This window comes from Crocodylus siamensis, chromosome 13 (assembly GCF_052110815.1).
Source record: "Crocodylus siamensis isolate JL-2025a chromosome 13, ASM5211081v1, whole genome shotgun sequence".
Lineage (NCBI taxonomy): Eukaryota > Metazoa > Chordata > Crocodylia > Crocodylidae > Crocodylus > Crocodylus siamensis.
Genome location: NC_143407.1, coordinates 35,892,958 through 35,909,840, shown reverse-complemented (window position 1 = coordinate 35,909,840; position 16,883 = coordinate 35,892,958). Strand labels below are relative to the sequence as shown.

At 53.8% G+C, this 16,883-nt stretch overlaps 1 protein-coding gene across 5 annotated transcripts in view; it reads left to right on the top strand.

Moving 5' to 3' along the window:
- The window catches only part of NXN (nucleoredoxin), a 69,488-nt gene that overhangs the window by 40,078 nt on the left and 12,527 nt on the right, over nt 1–16,883 (top strand). For all 5 annotated transcript variants that reach the window (XM_090026424.1, XM_090026420.1, XM_090026421.1 and 2 more), the window contains exons 2-5: nt 14,666–14,783; nt 15,517–15,650; nt 16,032–16,132; nt 16,701–16,807. In XM_090026424.1, the coding sequence (XP_089882550.1) occupies nt 14,666–14,783; nt 15,517–15,650; nt 16,032–16,132; nt 16,701–16,807 (460 nt within the window). The remainder of the gene's footprint in view (nt 1–14,665; nt 14,784–15,516; nt 15,651–16,031; nt 16,133–16,700; nt 16,808–16,883) is intronic.

The following is a 16,883-nucleotide window of genomic DNA, read 5'->3' as shown; positions in this document are numbered from 1 at the left end:
AGGCCGATGCACAAAGCCTCGAACTCCAGGTGACTCCCAAGGAATCCTCTCTGCCGGCCTCTGCTCTGGTCCTGCGTGGGGACTTGGTGGAGTTCAGCTGATTGGCCATGCAGCCTCCAGGTTCAGGGCGCTTGACTCCGGTACAAGAGTTTAATCCTGTCTTTAGTTCCCAGTACAATGAAAGGGGCAGCCTCCCAGCAGGTGTTGCGCAGCATTTGGATCCCTTCGGGAGAGCTTACAAAGTGGCAGGGATCTGACGGGAGCGGGGGACTCTGGGATCTTCAGAGCATTGACATTAAATTCTGAACAAAAGAGATAAATTAGCCTCTCTTCTGCCACAACAAAACAGATTGCTTTCATTTACGGCTGTTTCCAGGAGGGCTGAGCTCAAAGCAGTTGACGTGGTCGCCCAGCTCCCCTCGGTTGTCTTGCTTGTTTGCATCGTCAAGCAGTTAATAAAGCCTGGAGACGAGAGATTTATGCATCTGTGAATTCTTCCAGGTCCAGGAGATTTTCCGTTGGTGCTGCAGCCGCGTTTCCATTGCCTCACGTGCTGAACGTGTCCTGCTCCTGGCGCCCTGTGTCATCGCAACTGCCGCTTGCCAAATCCAGCAGTTGAAAACCCTCTTGTCCTGTTTTCTGATCTTGGTGGTAATGTTGTCTCCTCCTCTGTTTCATGCCCTGGATACTCATGCTTCCCTTTTCCTGTCCGCCCATTCCCTGCACCGTTTTAACAACTGCCTGTTTCTAGAGCCACTTTCCTCATTCCTGAGTGTGCCCCACGCTCTGCTCACGCAGCAGCCGCCTCTGAAGAGGAGGGCGGCAGCTAGTGGGCAGTGGGACGAGGGGTTTTGGATTGGAGCACATGGCCAGCTGCCCACCTCGCCTCAAATCTGCAGCATCCTCATAGGACAGACATGGTCTTGATCGAAAGTCTTAGCCTGAAACCCTGAGCAGAGTTGCATGGGGCTCCATTTCCCAGTGTAGGGAGGCAAAGGGAGGCACTGACTCTGCTGAGACTGGGGTCTCTGGCGCCCGACTAATTTCAAGCCTGGTGCTTATGCCCGTAAGCCGTCCCTTCCAGCTGCGCACAACTGCAAGGTGAGGTAATGAATGCCGTGCATCTTATGTGGCATTTTGAATGCCCCCGCGAGGCTTGTGTTGTCATCAGCTCTGGGCAGGCAGTGTCTAATTCGGTACGAATTGCTGCCGTCTGCGCTGCTGTCAGGCTCCACGTAAAATACGGCGCCACTGAGGGCTCTCTGCTCACGTGGGATCAGTCATGTCGTGAGATCAGTTCTTCCCTTCCCCGTTGGAGGATTGCATGCCTCAGCCCTGAGCAACAGACTCTCACTGTTTTATTTTGCAGCTTCCCAGACTAAAGCTGGCAGATGACTGCAGGTTTTGACCTTGCCCCCTTTTACATTGTAGTGGGTCTGGCGCTAGCAAACCTCTGTATTCTGGCTTAAAAGGAAGATGATGAAACCTTGACATACTGGCTCACCACTGCTGTCTGCAGATGGAGTCTGGGGCCCTGCATAGCGGAGGTGTTTGCAGGAGCTGGTGACACTTCTTCAGCGTGCTTCACACCTCGCTTTCCCCGGTCGGTCGAGGCTGGCAGGCACGGGAGGCTTTGCAGGACTTCCACACAGGTCCCTGCAGGGGTTCAGCTTTCATCCGCTACTCGTCAAATGCTTTTTCCCCCATTCACTTAATGGCAGCAGGTTAGAACGTGCTGTTCTGTTTAAAAAGAGTGTGTTCATCTGTGCCATAAACACCCACCCTCTACTGACCCGGAGTCTGGTCCCCATCTGCTCTGCTTCAGCATAGCAGCAGACGCTGTTTGGCACTTCTCTGCAGCTCTGCCCTGTGCGGGCTTCCGCGGTCTGTCTGCCCCATCCACTCTCCATCTTCTCTCAGATCTCAGCTGAAAACCTCTCTTTGCTCTGTTGCTGTCTGCTCTGTAATGGTAGCTAATTCTGCAAAGAGCTTTATGGTACAGTTTAATGAGAAATGCTGTAAAAGAGAAGGGCAGGGAGGGCACATGGGAGTGATCTGCCTAATCTCTTATGCGTGTGTATCCCCTGTTGCTAACCTTACATCGGGGCTGTATGTATTATTCTGGATTGGGTTTTTAACATGTGGAGTTGATTAATTGCTAATTCTAGTTTTCCAGTTACATTTTCGTATTTAGACGTCACTGGCTCATCTCGGCCGGGCTTGAATTTCTGAGCTGCAGCCGTTTTGGAAACAGGATTTGAGTTTTTGGTTTTGGGAACAGGAAGGCGAAGAGGAGCGGTTTCATGGGAAGCGTTCTGAGGTCATGGGTGAGCTCAGGTCGTTAGCCACTCAGGTGCAGGTTTCTCTTGTGGCTTTTCGGGGTCCGTGGTCTCTGCCCTGCTGACGTTCTTCGGGCAGCAGGAGGGAGAAGGTGACACTTGGAAGGAGAACGTTTCCAAAGCAAACCGTGGTGCCCGAAGTCATCGGTCCCACTTCCTGGGCAGCGGTTAGCCTGGCGAGGCTGCCCCGTAGGAGACTTGCAGCAGCACGGACCATCCCCGTCGCTGGGGTGCGGTTGTGGTTGCAGTGTCCTTTAAGAACAAGAGTTTGTGGCCCTGAGTCAGCCCTGCAAAGTGCGTCACTCACAGCTTAGCCTAGAGCGGCTCCGGGAGGGATTTTTGTGGCAAATGGGAAGGAGAAATCCCCCACAGGCTGCTGCCAATGGGAACCACTTCCCTCTGTGGTGGCACAGGGGAGTTGGGGTGAGTGGGAGGACTTACGAGCCATCCCCAGCTGAGCCAAGAGCACTCAGGAACGGGAGGTTGGGGTAGATGTCTGCAGGCTGCACCCAGAGTGTGGCTAAGGCATGAATCTCATGCATCCTTTAACCCCTTGGAGCTTGGACCGGAACTGTTGGTTTCTTTCTCTACATTGCAGGCAAAGCCCAGTCTGCTGCAGAGAGGTGGAGCGGTTGCAGTCGGGCTGAGTGAAGGCTCAGAGGCCAGGGCCCTTCTCTTCCTAGCTCTGCTGCTGGCTCTAAGTGACCTTTGCGGGTGTATCCCCTGGAAAGACTGCTTTCCCCGTGGAAGCTCCCCGTGGCCAAGACATCCGTGCAGGCCCCGCTAGCCTTGGACTGGTGACAGCCCTAGCAGGCGCTGCATTGTTTGCTCAGCAAGAGAGTTTTGTTGGGTTTTTTTGATTCAATTGTTTAAAGTTCCCTTTTGGATTAACTGCTACAAACCCATAGTCACACCTCATTGTGTTCAGTGGAAAAAAAAAAAAAATCCCCGCTTCCCTGTGGATCCTGGAGGCCTTTGTGTTTGGTGGGAACTCTGTCTGAACTCTCCAGGCTTTTACATTTTTTGTTTGTTCCTTAATGACTTGGGATTTGGAGGCGTTGACCTCGAGATGGCTATCAGCGCCACGGGCTGGCTCCCTCTGAGCCAACGGTAGCAGCAAAAGCAAACTTTGCAGATAGGAAATCCACGCTGTAATGTGAGGTAATTTTGGCGGCTGGCCTATAACGAATGATGGATGAGACTGGAGACCTTGGGAGACCCTTAACGTACATTTGGCATCCCGCACCCCCACCGTACCCCTGTCCTTTCCAGACACGGAGAAAAATATCCCTTCCCTGTAGAGGGAGGGATAAATTATTATTTTTCCTTATTACATTTGTGTTTAGATAGCTGTTTCTGACTCCAAACTCGTCGTTTGGGGGCATAACTTATTGGGCCCACATTTGATGACCTTTCACATCTGTCTTTCCTCATAGCCTCTCCGGCAAGCTCTTTCATTCCCTCCTTGTATTTCTGTGTTGCATGGTACATGGTGCTCGTGCTCTGCCAGAGAGACGATAGAGAGCAAGAACAGCCGAGGTGACGCAGGACCCGTGTCCTACAGCGTTGTGCAGCTGATCCTTGTCCCATCTGGCAGGCCTGGAAACCCACATTCCCCTTTGTTCCGAGGACAGGCGCAGCTGCAGCAGTGACAGCGAGACCTTTCCTTCCGCGCTGTCTTGGCAATAGACACGAGCATGGACTTGCAAACGTCCCCTCTCGTGAAGCGAGAAGCATGGCTTGGCCCTTGTTCCCCTTCAGTCTCTGATTTCTCTGCTGATGAACTGGGACTGACAAAGGCATGGATGGGTGGACTGTGCTAGTAGTGATGGTTCTTGGAGCAAGGACATCTTTCTGTTCGCAACCATCAAACCGCCATGGGTTACGGCTGACCTGAGCGTGGTTTGAGCCAGAGGTTTGGTTGCAGAGGGGCCTGCCTGCCTTCTGTTTCTGTTTCAGCTCCAGTGATCTGAGCATCCGGACTCCCACGCTTCCCAAATTGCAGCAAGTGAAGTTGAGGTTAGCTGTTAGGAAGAATTTTCTTACTAGGATGGAAGTAAAACACTGGAACCAGGTCACCCAGAGAGGTGGGGGGATCTCCATCCTTGGAGCCTTTGAAGACCTGGGTAGACAGAGCCTTGGCTGGGATGATGTGGTTGGGGCTGGGCTTGCTTGGAGCAGGGGGGTGGACTAGGTGTGAGGTCCCTTCCCAGCCTCTATGAAACACGCCCCTCCACCCACATTAGTCCACTGCAGAGCTCTGAGCTATTCGTCCCTCCTGCCGGCAGCATTGCTGTCGTCCTTTCGAGACGCACCTGATTTGTGCCAGCTGAGTGTCCGAGTCAGTCGTGCTCCACGGGTGCCGCAGGTGCTGCCTGCTCCCAGTTACCAGGGAGGGCAGGGTTGTATGTCCCGCCGTGTCCTGAACCTGGAGCTGGGCCACGCTGAAGGCTGGGCTTGCTGAGAGCCCTGTCAGGAAAGCAGCACACCCTCTGCCGTGGGCTGGGGGTAATGGGAGAAATGAGAGGAAAGTAGGAAATTGAAAGAGAGCAATAATGAGCAGCTAATGACTCTGCCATGAAACCTGTCCAGCGCTGAAACCCAAGCCCCCTAATTTATTTTCAAATACCACATTTCCTCTGTGTACCTTCGGGTAGCAAATCGTAAGGGGAAAGTCTCATTATATTGACTAGTTTATTGCCGGTGGGTTAGCAAATGCCTCTTAACCACTCGCTTCCAGTTTACTGGAAACCTGAAGCTTGAGGGAATGTCTGGGGCTGACAGATTTTTCCCAAGCTGCTTTTCTGATTGCGATGCATTTGGTTTTGTTCTGCTGAACAAAGGAAGGCTGGAGGATGGCAGCTTGGCTCAATGCGCAGTGGAGGTTGCAGTGCCGTTTGGGTCAGCCCCCGCTGGGCACACGGAGACCCAGCTCGCCCACTTCCCTCCTTACCACGTCTTGCCCTTTCTGTCGTTATGCCGGTGACAGCGTGAAACCCGGCTGCAGCCAAGCCACAGAAAGGCAGGGGTGAGGGCAGCCAAAATCTCTCCCAGCTTGAGGAGCGGGGGAGCTGGCAATGGCTGGAGGTCATTGCCGGGTGATGTTGGATCTCCTGGATTCTGTCTCTGGCTGTTCTGCCGGCCCGCTTTGTCCCTGTGCTGTTGGCGGCAGGGTTGTGAAGTGCGAGTGTGCTCCTGAAGCACCCGGGGTCCTGGGAGAGAAGGCACCGCAGGAGTCTGCAGCAGCGTTGCTACTGAGCTCCTCGAGATGGGGTAACACCCTCCCTAGACACGCAGCATGTGCTCGCCTCTGCACACTGCTTTCCTTTAATCACTTTTACAGCTCCTCTGTCCTTCTCTTCTCCAGCCTGAGGCCCGCCTTGACCCTTGTGGACTAGGTAGCATAGCTGCATTTGGAGGCGCCTTTTTGTCTTTTAAAATGCATGAGCATTTCTGCCAGAAGAGTTGATGGGGGGCAACCAAATGAACAGGCCCACCCACCTGAGGATCCCCTGCGCAAACCCCCACCAACGGGCTTAGGGGATGGAGAGGCCCAACCTCACTGAACAATCCAACACCGTAGGTAAAAGGCTTTGTGTGTTGTGCCCCACAGGCTCAGAGGAGCTAACATCCCAGCAAGTGGAAGCACCCAATAAATGGCAGGAAAGCGATGCAGAGATCGGTAGCAAGGCCACAGCAGCGCTTTCCGGTGCAGTCTCTCAAAGCGTGTGAGCACTCGCACGTGTGCACACCTTCAGTGTTCAGGTCAAGCCAGGCTCCAGGGACCTTGCATTCCCCTTGTGCGTGTTTAGGAGCCTGGGGCTGTTTTGATGCTGCTGTTGTGTGCGACAGCTGTGTCTCCATTGCCCCCCGTGGGCATGGCACTGGAGAGACCAGCGGTGACATGGTCCTTATGCTGGAAAGCTTAAACTGGCAAGAGTGAATGAAAGCGGGGAAGAAAAGGAGGAAGCTGAAAGGCCATGGCGTTTGCTCACGGTTTGGCAGGAAATCTAGGGCAGAGCCAGAGGCTGAACCCAGGGCCCCTGAACTGTGGGTCAGTCTGAACGACAAGATAAAGGCAGCATGGCCAAATGAGTGGAGCACTGGGCTGAGATCCCGGAAACCTGGATTTGTTACCCGCCTGTCCCACCGACTTGGCCGGTGACCCTGAGCAGGCTCCTCGCCACTCGGGGATTGTGGCACTGACCGCATCTCAAGTGCTTTTGAGATCCCTGGATGAGAAGAGCCAGCGGCTTGGTGGTGCTGCTGTTGTCTAGGGAAAGGCTGGCCCGCAGCGATCCGCTGGCTGTGAAACTAAGCCCGAAGCACTGGGACAGGCAGAGTTTGCCTTGGTGTTGCCTGCCTTGTGTTTGCTCTGACTGCCGGCCCCACGGTCTGGCAGTCTGGCACCTGTCCCCAGCACTAAACTCCATTTAGAAGTTGAAAACCTCAAACAAACCAGGCCGTGTTTGGTCTCAGCTCCGAGGCCGCTCTCCACAGAGCATGTTAACCACTGTTTAGGCGCTCCAAGTCCTGCTCGACAAATTGGATGTTTTCGTATCGGATGCGGGCCGCAGGAAATCCAGCCTGTCAGCCTGTGAAATGTGTGTTGGGAGGAAATGAGGCAGCTCCTGCACTCGCCCTGCGGTGCCTGCCAGGGCCTGGGAGCCGTGTGCTGCTTTGTCCTGCAGTGGAGCGCTCGGCTCCCGCGGGGGCGGGGACACTGGTGTGCAGCAGTGGGGGCCGTGTACCGTGGCCTGCAACGGAGCGGGCCGCTGGGGGAGGGATCCCCAGGCAGCACGAGACTGGAAACTTAACGGAGCGAGGTGTGTGAGAATGCGGCCTCGTCTCCGCTGCATTTGCCATCCCGGGGGCTCTGCAACAGGCAGCTCCGCTGGTCTGGGCAGGGCAGCGCCCCCCACCTCCAGCTACACAACTGCCTACCAGACCTGGCTTCGGGGTGCGGACTGGTGCAGCGTGGCCAAGACTGGAGTCGGCGAGCTGAGTGGCCCCGGGCAGGGGAGAGCAGAGGAGCTTCCACTGGGAGCCACTGAGACAGCGTGGTTTTGTTGAAGTGCCTGCGTGGGGTAGGAGGACGGGGCAGAGCCGGTTTGAACCAGCTTGTGTCCTCTTGGGGCTTGCGTGTAAGGGGAGGGAGAACGACAGATCCGCGCCCGGCTGCTCAGAGCGCTGGGCGCTGTCCCGGCCTTTTACCCGGATCCTGCACGTCGCACTAACCAGGTCCAGATCCTTCCTCCTCAGTGGCCTTCGGTTTCCCATTGCTTCTCAGTGGGCAGTAGCACCTCGGTGAAAACCAAAGCCCCCCCCTCCTCCGTAAAGCACAGTCCTCTTGCGTGTGTCACTCCACAAAATCCCTGCCTTGATCCAGCCAAGTGCAAGCACCCTGCTTTCCTGGCATCCGTGGGGATCGGCTGTCCCAGGAGGAAGTGGAGCGCTGGGAAGGAGCTCATCCCTGCTGAGCAAAGCCCAGATTGCAAGGACAGGCGTAAACGGGATTTGAAATCCACGGAGGACGGGACGTTCTGTTGTTCCCCTCCTGCTGCGTGCGCTGCCTGGGTGGCCCCTTGCTCTTGTAAATCCTGTTGGGCACAATGTGCAAGCTGCAAGCTAACATGGAGAGCGAGTGAGGACAGGGGTCCCCTAGGGCGTTTGACCATGAGAAGGCAGTGACACGAACAATTGGGGATGTCTCAACCCCCTGGAACCAATCTGCTTGACAGACAGGGAGCCGGCTCTGGGAAACCAGCCTGCGTCGCCACATCCCCTGGAAGTCGTCACTGATTCCAGCAGAGCGAGACCTACAGGTGCCTTCCTGTGGTAGCGTTAGGGATGTGGTAGCCACGGTGGTCCAGGAATGGTACAAGAGGCAAGGATTTCTTAGCATGCCATCTTTTATTGGACCAACTGCAGAGCCAGGATCCCTTCTTCGTATTTCAGCTGATGGCTTTGTAATGAGAGACCAGCAAGAGTTGAGCTCATGTCTGTCTGCCTTCCACGGGAGAGAAAAATGACCTGCCTGCTTGATGCACATCCAAATAGCATCTGCATATGGAGGGGAGAGGAAGGAGAGAGCCTGGGGTTGGTTAAGTGTCCTAGTACTGTGCTCGCTGTATTGTGGTTTGCAACCCCCCCCTTTCCGTGGCTCCCACCCTCCGGCGTCTCTCTCCAAGCAGACCCATGTTATGTGAGGTCTGGGGGGCTCCCACCCCTTTGCTTCTGGTCTTGTAGCAAAACAGGCCGGCAATGCCGGCTTTACCTTTCGATCACTGCTGAAGTCGTCCAAAGAGCGCGCCGGACAGCTTCGCTTCCTCTCTCGGCCCGGCGCCGGGCTTCCGTTGCAGGCTCCCCGAGGGGAGGGTACAACCCAGGCGAAAACTTTCCATCGTGATCCCAGCACAAATTCCCAAAGGCATCGTCGGGGAATCTGCAGAAGCACCTCCCAGTCTGGGGCCTTTGAGTCCTCGGCAGAATTAGCCTCGTGGGCAGAAAACGTTGGGCTGAAGCTGTTTTCATTCACAGACCCCGTTGCACCTGAGCGGCTCTTGCAGGTTTCTTTCCGTCCCCCATGTTCTCCGAGCGCCAAATGAATTTGCCTGCTGATGAGAAACTTTGGCCAAAAGACTGACCTTTCCACCAAAAGGACTTCAAACCCAGGGGCCCTGATGTGTGCATTGTGGTTGGGGTGAGGGAAAGCAGGACCTTTTCAAGGTCCTTCAGAGGGAATTCATGAGCCTCTGGCAACACAGGCTCCAAGGGTGAATTTGGAGGAAATGTTGCATTGCGTTTCATTTAATGGAAAGCAGCAGCCCTCCATGTTGGGAACATGTTCTCATCCCTGTTGTCGGATATGCCTTTGAGGTTTTAAATTAACTTGGTTTGCCAAGGTTTCCCAGGGTCAGAGGAGACGCATGGTCATTATTGCTCTCATAGCTCGTTTCAGCAGTGAATGTCTTGAAAAGTCTTCATCTGACTTGGATAAAGGCAGGCATGGCACCTATCGCAGCCTCGTCCAGGTTACATAACAGTGGAGAAATGTAACTGCTAAGGAGACCACCCTTCCTAGGGGCCAGCAGGTAGCCAAGTGTGTGGGGGAAGACATGCCAGTTCTGGGTTTCCTCACACGCACCGTGCAAGCAGCTGGACTCTTTGCCAGGGCTAGTCACACTCCAGGCTAGGCTTTGCTAGCGAGTCAGTATGTCCAGGGCCGATAAATCAGTCAGCACAACCAAAAATAGCAGGCAGCAGCTGCTAGCGGAGGGGTTCCCTTCCCCGTCAGCATGCACTGGGGAAGCAAATTCGATCTTCCCTGGAGAGTGCATCCAAGGAGCTCAGTCGCTTTGTAGCCCAATGGAGAAGAGCCTGTCCCAGCTGTTCGGTGCATCCAAACAGAGAGGTTTGTTATTGCAAAGACTTTCTTCTAGGGTGGTTTTCAAAGTTCTCCCAAGTGTTGATGCATTTCCAAGTTGCTGGGATGGAAGAAAGAAAGTGAGCAAAGGATCAGTGTCTGCAGCAGCAAAGCGGCCAAGAATGACCTTTTGCAGTGCTGTCAGGTCTCTTGTCTGTGGGCCTCCAGTCACCCTCCCGAAGATGAGTAATGGAGCACGTGGCACTCTAACACGCTGGGCCAAAGAGTTGAGTGTGAATAATGGGACCAGGAATTGGCACCCTGGGGTCCTGATTCACCTCTGGCTGGTTGATGACTTTGATCCAGGTGAGATTATGAAAGGACCTGGCGACTCCAGTTTCTCCACTCCGGGTTTCCTAAGCACCTGTATAAGGTGCCAGATCTATTTCTGGATGAGCTGGTCATCCCATGTCGGTCCGTATTTGGTACACCTGGAAAGGAGCACGCTTCCCCAGCTCCTGTTCCAGCTGGCTTCCCGCATCGCGGGCAATATTTGACTTACCAGGAGCGCAGCGCGAGTGGGGAGTGAGGAGCAGTCCAAGAGGATCAGCTGATTTCAGAGCGAAGAGCCTGTGGATGAATTCCACATCTGTGTTAGCTTTGGCTTGATCCCACAGATTTGCTCCAGCTGTTGGGAAGCGGAGCAGAGATCCCCTCTTTAAATGCATGATCAAATTCTCCAAGCGCGGGGTTTTTCCTGTGTCATCCTCCTTCCAGACGGGAGAACAGCTTTTTGTCAAAGTTGCTGAGGCAGCATTCTCCGGTGGTGTACATAGCATCCTCTAATCTTCCTGTGGTTTCCCAGGAGCTCACATTTTGCTTTCTGTGCACCACACCTCACACAATAGTCCTTTCAGAGGTGTGTGCAGGCATTTGTCTGGTGGTTATTCAGCCAGCTGTCTGTATAGTGGTGCCTTTTCTCTCCGGCTCAGATCCTGAATACCAGATGCTCCAGCTTTCCATGCCAGCTGGAGCAGCAGGGGTGACACTTGAAAGTAATTTGAGTCTCCCCTGGCTGGTTTGCCAGTCTTATTGAGATGCCGGGCAGCGCCCGGGACCTTGCTGAGCTCAGTACCATTACCTTGTACAGCCTCAGGGCTGGCTGTCTCCCATAGTCGCAAGCCATGTCAGCGACTTGCCTGTAGCCACGTAGGCCGTAACTAATTTCCCCAGCCCAAATCACGTTGCAGCTGTTATCCCTTTTAATGTGACGTGTAAGGGTCTGTGGCTGGGCAGCACTGAGAGAGCGCGTGGCCGACTGATACCTACCACCTCGTGATTTCCTTCTGCTCTACTTGCTGCACAAATTAAGATGCCAGTCATTCACCGCGAGGCTCAGGAGCTGTCGGAGCAACTTACCCAGGAGTCTGCTGGATTATTCCATCCTTTAATGACTTTTGAGTTTGGTTTAAAGATTTTATTGAAAAACCCCACAAGGTGCTAACTTAGCCCCAAGGAATCCCTGGATGAAAGGCCCAGGCCTGCTCCGTGCGAGGAGTCAGGTGAAGGGAAGTGCATCACTTTATGCTGCTGTTGAGTGTCACGTGCTGATCCCATTCAGTCCTAGCAGTGCCCGTTGCTGCCAGTAAAGTCTAAGTGCTGATGGCATCTCTTTGGCCCCCTTTTGTATTTCCAGATATTTGCCTGTGATTTTAGTGGAGCTTTCAGCCACCAAAAGACTGTTTAAGGTTTTAGGAAGTTGTAAGGGCAAACTCTGAGGCTGCGTAGCAGGTACTGACGCCACTTTTAGTTTTCTACTCTCATCAAAAACGTTCTTCTTTGTAAGAAACGGAAGAGAATCCGCCTTGCTCCTCACGTGGCAAATCAGAGGGAAGTTGAGTTAGGGAAACAAAACAGCAAAGAATGATCAAACCTGGTTTCCCATCAAGGTTACGTACTTTCAGGTCAGACCTATAGTAAAAGGAGCCATTAGACTTTCTCTTTAGAAGTGTCTGATATGCTTTGGAAAGCTGAACCTGATTGAAGGAGGCCATTACCATGGGAATGGGGGTAAATCTTGGCAATCGTCCTTCAGTGCATGCGTTTTTCATTTCCAATCAGCTTTCCCAAAGCGCAGGAGAATCGTCAGACCAGATTGCTTTGACTTTAAATAGTGCGTTCATGTACTTTCTGATGCAGACATCAAAATTAATATGGTTAGGGTTTCGAGACTGCTAATTTGCAATTCAAGCCTTCTGTAGCCAGGTTGAAATTATAGTGCCTTTCAGCGCTCTTAAATGCAGTCATCTTGCTTGTTCGGCTGTGGCTCTAAATGCTAACACACCTGATAGTCTGTAGGAAGAGCCTTTCGTTGAGGGATTTATTTTTGAGCGTGATCGTCCTAGAGCTCTTTACAAGCCTGCACGGTCCGGCCTTTCAGATTGTGGCAGCGGGCAGATAAACAACACTGGGAAAACGTTTTCCGCTCGCTCGCTTGGGGTCTGCTACCAGTGTGAAGCACTGCTTAGCTTTGAGGCCGGCAAGGGGCTGGGCACAACCCCGGGACTGATGGATGGTTTTATGTCAAGAGCTGATATCCATGCTGTTCTGGCATCCAACACGAAGCCCTGTGATTTTTAAACTGATCTCTGATCTTTGCCAAGATTTATGCGCGATTAAGCCTGCTCCAGTGACTGCACTTAATGCCCAGCACTCTGTGAAGTAACCCGTGTTCGATTTCCACGAGTCCTGGCCTGGTGGCCAGCTCAGTCCGCTGCGAGCAGCAACACCTTGCCTGGTTCGGCAGTCGTCCAGGGGATTGTTTGTACAGCTGCCATAGGTGCGCTTGACCCTCGAGCTGCGCACGCTTGCAATGGCTGAGCGGCCCCTCTCCCGGAAGGGAGGCAGCTGGAACGTACTTCAGAGCTCGGAGGGAGCTGCTTTCACGCCAGAGATTTGGCAAACAGGAGTAAAATGTGAGCAGGTCTTTACGGGTACTCCACAGTTACTATCTGGAGCCTCCTTGTTGTCAGCAGCCCCATCAAGATCCTCTCCCCGCGCCTCGAGCTCGCGGAGTTGGATTTGGTCTCTGTGCTTGGAACGCGACTCAGTTCCACATGGCTCGTTTGCATTTAGCAATGGCTTTGATAGCCCAGACCATTCAGTGTTAGTGACAGCTTGGCCCAAGGGGTCCCGTCTAGCTGTTAGGGTACCGGTGCCAGCACGGGGCACGAGGCGTTGTATGTCTGTGGTCCCTAATGCCTGCACGCGTCCAAGAGAAGCCTCTTTGTGGCCCAGTTTCTCCATTCCTAGATATCTGAGACCATGAGGACTTTGATCACCAGATTGCAGGTAGGCTAAATGTTGACAGCCTTGTTAAGCATCATAAAACATTTTGCAAATGAATGGCTTCCAGAAGAGAAATCTGGAGACTCTCCCATAAACCCCTGAATGCCTTTGCAGTGATTCCCAGAGCTAGAAGTGTGGGAAGCATCTCTGGTTTCTCCCTGCCTGAACATTGCTTCCCGCCGCCCCCTTTCCCACACCCTTCGTATTTTGTCCACAGAACGCAGACAGGGCTGGGATTGTTTTATTCGCATCTAGTGCTTGGCACAGTGAGGTCCATCTCACTTGAGCCATTTGCATGCTGCTCTACTATAAAATAGTACAGTCTGATACAAATAACCCTGATATTAAACAAGAAGATGCATAAGGCAAGCTGGAATAAGAAGGAGCACCACGTGCTTTGAATCCTCCTCTGCATCGTAATATTTGTATTGCAGAATAACAAGTCGAGGATTTCCAAGTTCTGTTCCCACTGATGTTCCCTCCTGCAATTCTCATGATGCTGATTTGTTTCCTTCTCCCCTGACCCAAATGAACGTCATAAATGCCTGTGGAGCTGGGGAGGGTTGCAGCCCATTAATATTTGACGTTGTGGGAAGCTAATGATTCATTTCCTTCCCTCCGCTCTGCCCTCTCTGGTTCTGTGCTCTGATTTGATTGCATCTGAGAGGTCGATAATTCATCATGGGGCTGTTTTAGCGTGGAGCGCCTTGGGAAGAAGTCAGCAAACTGCTTTGAGTGGAATATTTACGTGCACAAAGGTCTGAGAGAGATCGTCTGGCCACGGCCAGTCCTGGTTTTCAGTCGCTCTCAAAGGTGCGCTGGAGTGGTCACAAGAGCCCATGGGAGGTTAGGGAACCGGCTTCCCAAGCTCCATGTACACCTGCAGGCTATGCCTTGCCAGCAGCTCTCTCTCTTCCTCTAGCTCCCTTGCATTCCAGCGCGGTTTTGTTTCCTGCGTCAGAAGCGCACGCTGTGAACTAGCAAGCTAGGAAGGCCTGACTCCAGCAGGCTTCAGTAATTTGCCTTGCATCTGGCTTTGCAGTGCCGGGAGACGGAGAGCAGGGATCGAGGTGGGGAACGCACCGGGGTCTGGACAGTGTCCTGTTGTCGTGCGGCCGCTTGTCAGCCTTGTTGGCGGCAAGAACGCGCCTTGGGTGTGGACTGGAGTTGGCTTTAATGAATGTGGAGCTGGGAGGGGAGAAGCAGCTGGGTCAGCCTCGCGGACTCCTTCAGAGCAGTGGTGGTTGATTGCGTTGGCTGTGCTGTCTGCCCAGAGGTCTCAAGACAGTGGAGAGGTGGATAAATATTATCCCTTCTTCACATGCAGGGAAAGAGAAGCACTGAGAGCCATGCAGCTTGCCCAAGGTCTCGTACAAAGTCCGTGGCAGGGCTGGGTAGGAAGCCAAGTACGCTTCTAGACCCGTGCCCCTGCCACGTGGTGCAGGTAGCGCGCAGCTTGTGCACCTCGGTCTCCCTCAGGGATTATAGGTGCGAGCTGTAGCTCCTGCCTCGAGCTTGGGTCCTCAGCCTGAATGTGCTGCTGCTCAAAGCATTTGTGTGAGCAGCTTAGTGACTCCTGGTTTTTTTGTCCCCTCTCCTGTCTCTTTTACAGCTAAAACTGTGGAACAAATACAGAGTCTCCAACATTCCCTCGCTGATATTTATAGATGCCGCCACCGGGAAGGTTGTGTGCAGAAATGGCCTCTTGGTAATCCGAGATGACCCAGAAGGTAAGACGTGGAGTGCAGCGCAGCAGAGCACCGGCCAAGAGTCGGCTTGTATTTTGGCTCTTGCTCCATTGGATGCCTTGAAGCAAAAAAACAAGGGGGTGGTGAGACCTAGCAAATGCAAATGCCATGTTATTCCCAGCATGAAATCCCCAGCGTTCTTCCTGTGAGAGAGAGCTTTGGGTTTCTTTGTTTGAAAGAAACACGACTTCTCTTCCCAAATACCAGTGAGGACAGAGTTACATAAAATGAAACGCCAAAGTGCTTCACCGGTGGAGGGACTGAGACGGGCATGAACAGTGTGGGCTGCCCCGACTGCTTCTCTGTCAGTGTAAACTCGGGAAGCAGAATGGATAAGCAGCCCAGGATGGCTGCAGCCTGAGGGCAGAGCTCCCTGAGGACGCCCCCTGGGCACACTTGACTCCCTGAATTTTGGGGCAGACCTGATTTATCTCTAACAGGCTTCTTGTGGGGGCGTCTTTCCATTCAGAGCAAGCCTTTCCGCTGGCCTCTCCTCTCCTGGAGGGCCGTGTCCTGCATCTCGGGCGCGGCAAACTTTATGTGGAAAGACCTCACTGCCGATGGATTCAGAAATCACTTGTGATGTGATTGCCCCCGTTAGAAGCTGGAGGAGGGCCGGATGCTTTTCTTGGGAAAGTCCTTGGGTGTTTTCAATGCTAGACCTGCATCTGACTGTTTTCTGCCCTCTCCCCATGCTGGTCCCCGATTCCCTTAGGTCTGGAATTCCCCTGGGGGCCAAAGCCCTTCAGCGAAGTCGTGGCGGGGCCTCTGCTCAGAAACAATGGCCAGTCAGTGGATAGCGCCACCCTGGAGGGCTCTCATGTTGGGGTCTATTTCTCAGCACACTGGGTGAGTACCTGACCCCCCTCCATTGTACAGAGCAGTGAGACACGTTTGGGGCAGGCTTCAGCTTTGTGCATGGTCTCAGTCTCGATTGCTAGGGATTTGTCCCCTGTAGAAGCAATGCTCCTGCTTGTGTCCGCTTCCATAGGCGTCTGGGGAGTCAGCTTTGGCTTCCCAGGGGCTGGGGCCTGCACTAGGGAGATGTGGACTCTGTCCGCCCTGGCCGGCAGGCCCAGCTCGCAAAGTGGTCTCAAGGAAAGGCAGGACCTGTGAATTGCTTGCACCGTGTGCCAGCTCAGGGGGGGAAGCCTAGGAACAGGTGAGGCTCCTTGACTGTGACGAGCTGCGTCCCTCTTGTTCCCATTGCTGTGTTGCTTCTTTCCCCAGTGCCCGCCCTGTCGAAGCCTCACCAGGGTCCTGGTGGAGTCTTACCGGAAAATCAAGGAGGCGGGTCAGAAATTCGAGATAGTCTTCGTTAGCGCAGACAGGTAACCAGTCTCTTGCAATCAGCTTGTACAGCTCTGATGGGTTAGTCTGTAAGGTGCATCTCTGTCCCGCCTGTTTGCAGTCGGGGCTGGTTGTGGTGAAGAGTGCTGGGTTTGGCTGCGCTGGGGGGGCAGGAGGCGCAGATCAGACTGGTAGCACAATGTGCATCGTGGGGATGACTGAGGGGGCAGGGCAGGAGCCATCAGGCTTCACCCTCTGTCTGTTTACTTCTGTGGAAGAAGAAACACAAGTATCAGGGGAAGGTCCCAAAGCTGCAGCCTGTTGGACTCCAAGTCCTGTAGCAGGCACCTTGTGGGTGAAACCTGCTGCAAGTCCCCCCCTTTCTTCTCTGGGAGCGGCACAGGCATTGCATGGATGGGAGCAAGGTGCTCTCCCAGGTGGAGGGGCCTGTTTCCTCTGGTGACGGGGTCCGCTTCCGAGGGAAGAGCGAGGCGTGTGCTTGGGGCAACTTGCGTCTCTCCCAGGTGAAGCGTTACATGGGAAAAAGATTAGGTGCCCAAAAGGGGGAGACTTTGGTGTGACCCCTGCTTTGCCATGTTCCTTTGCCAGGTCAGAGGACTCTTTCAAGCAGTACTTCAGCGAGATGCCCTGGCTGGCCGTCCCCTACTCCGATGAAGCCCGAAGATCGCGCCTCAATCGGCTGTATGGCATCCAAGGTATGGCGGTCCCACCCCTTCGGGGAGTAAAATCTCTGCTCTCCTTTAAAGAAAACAGCAAAGCACAGTGTGATGC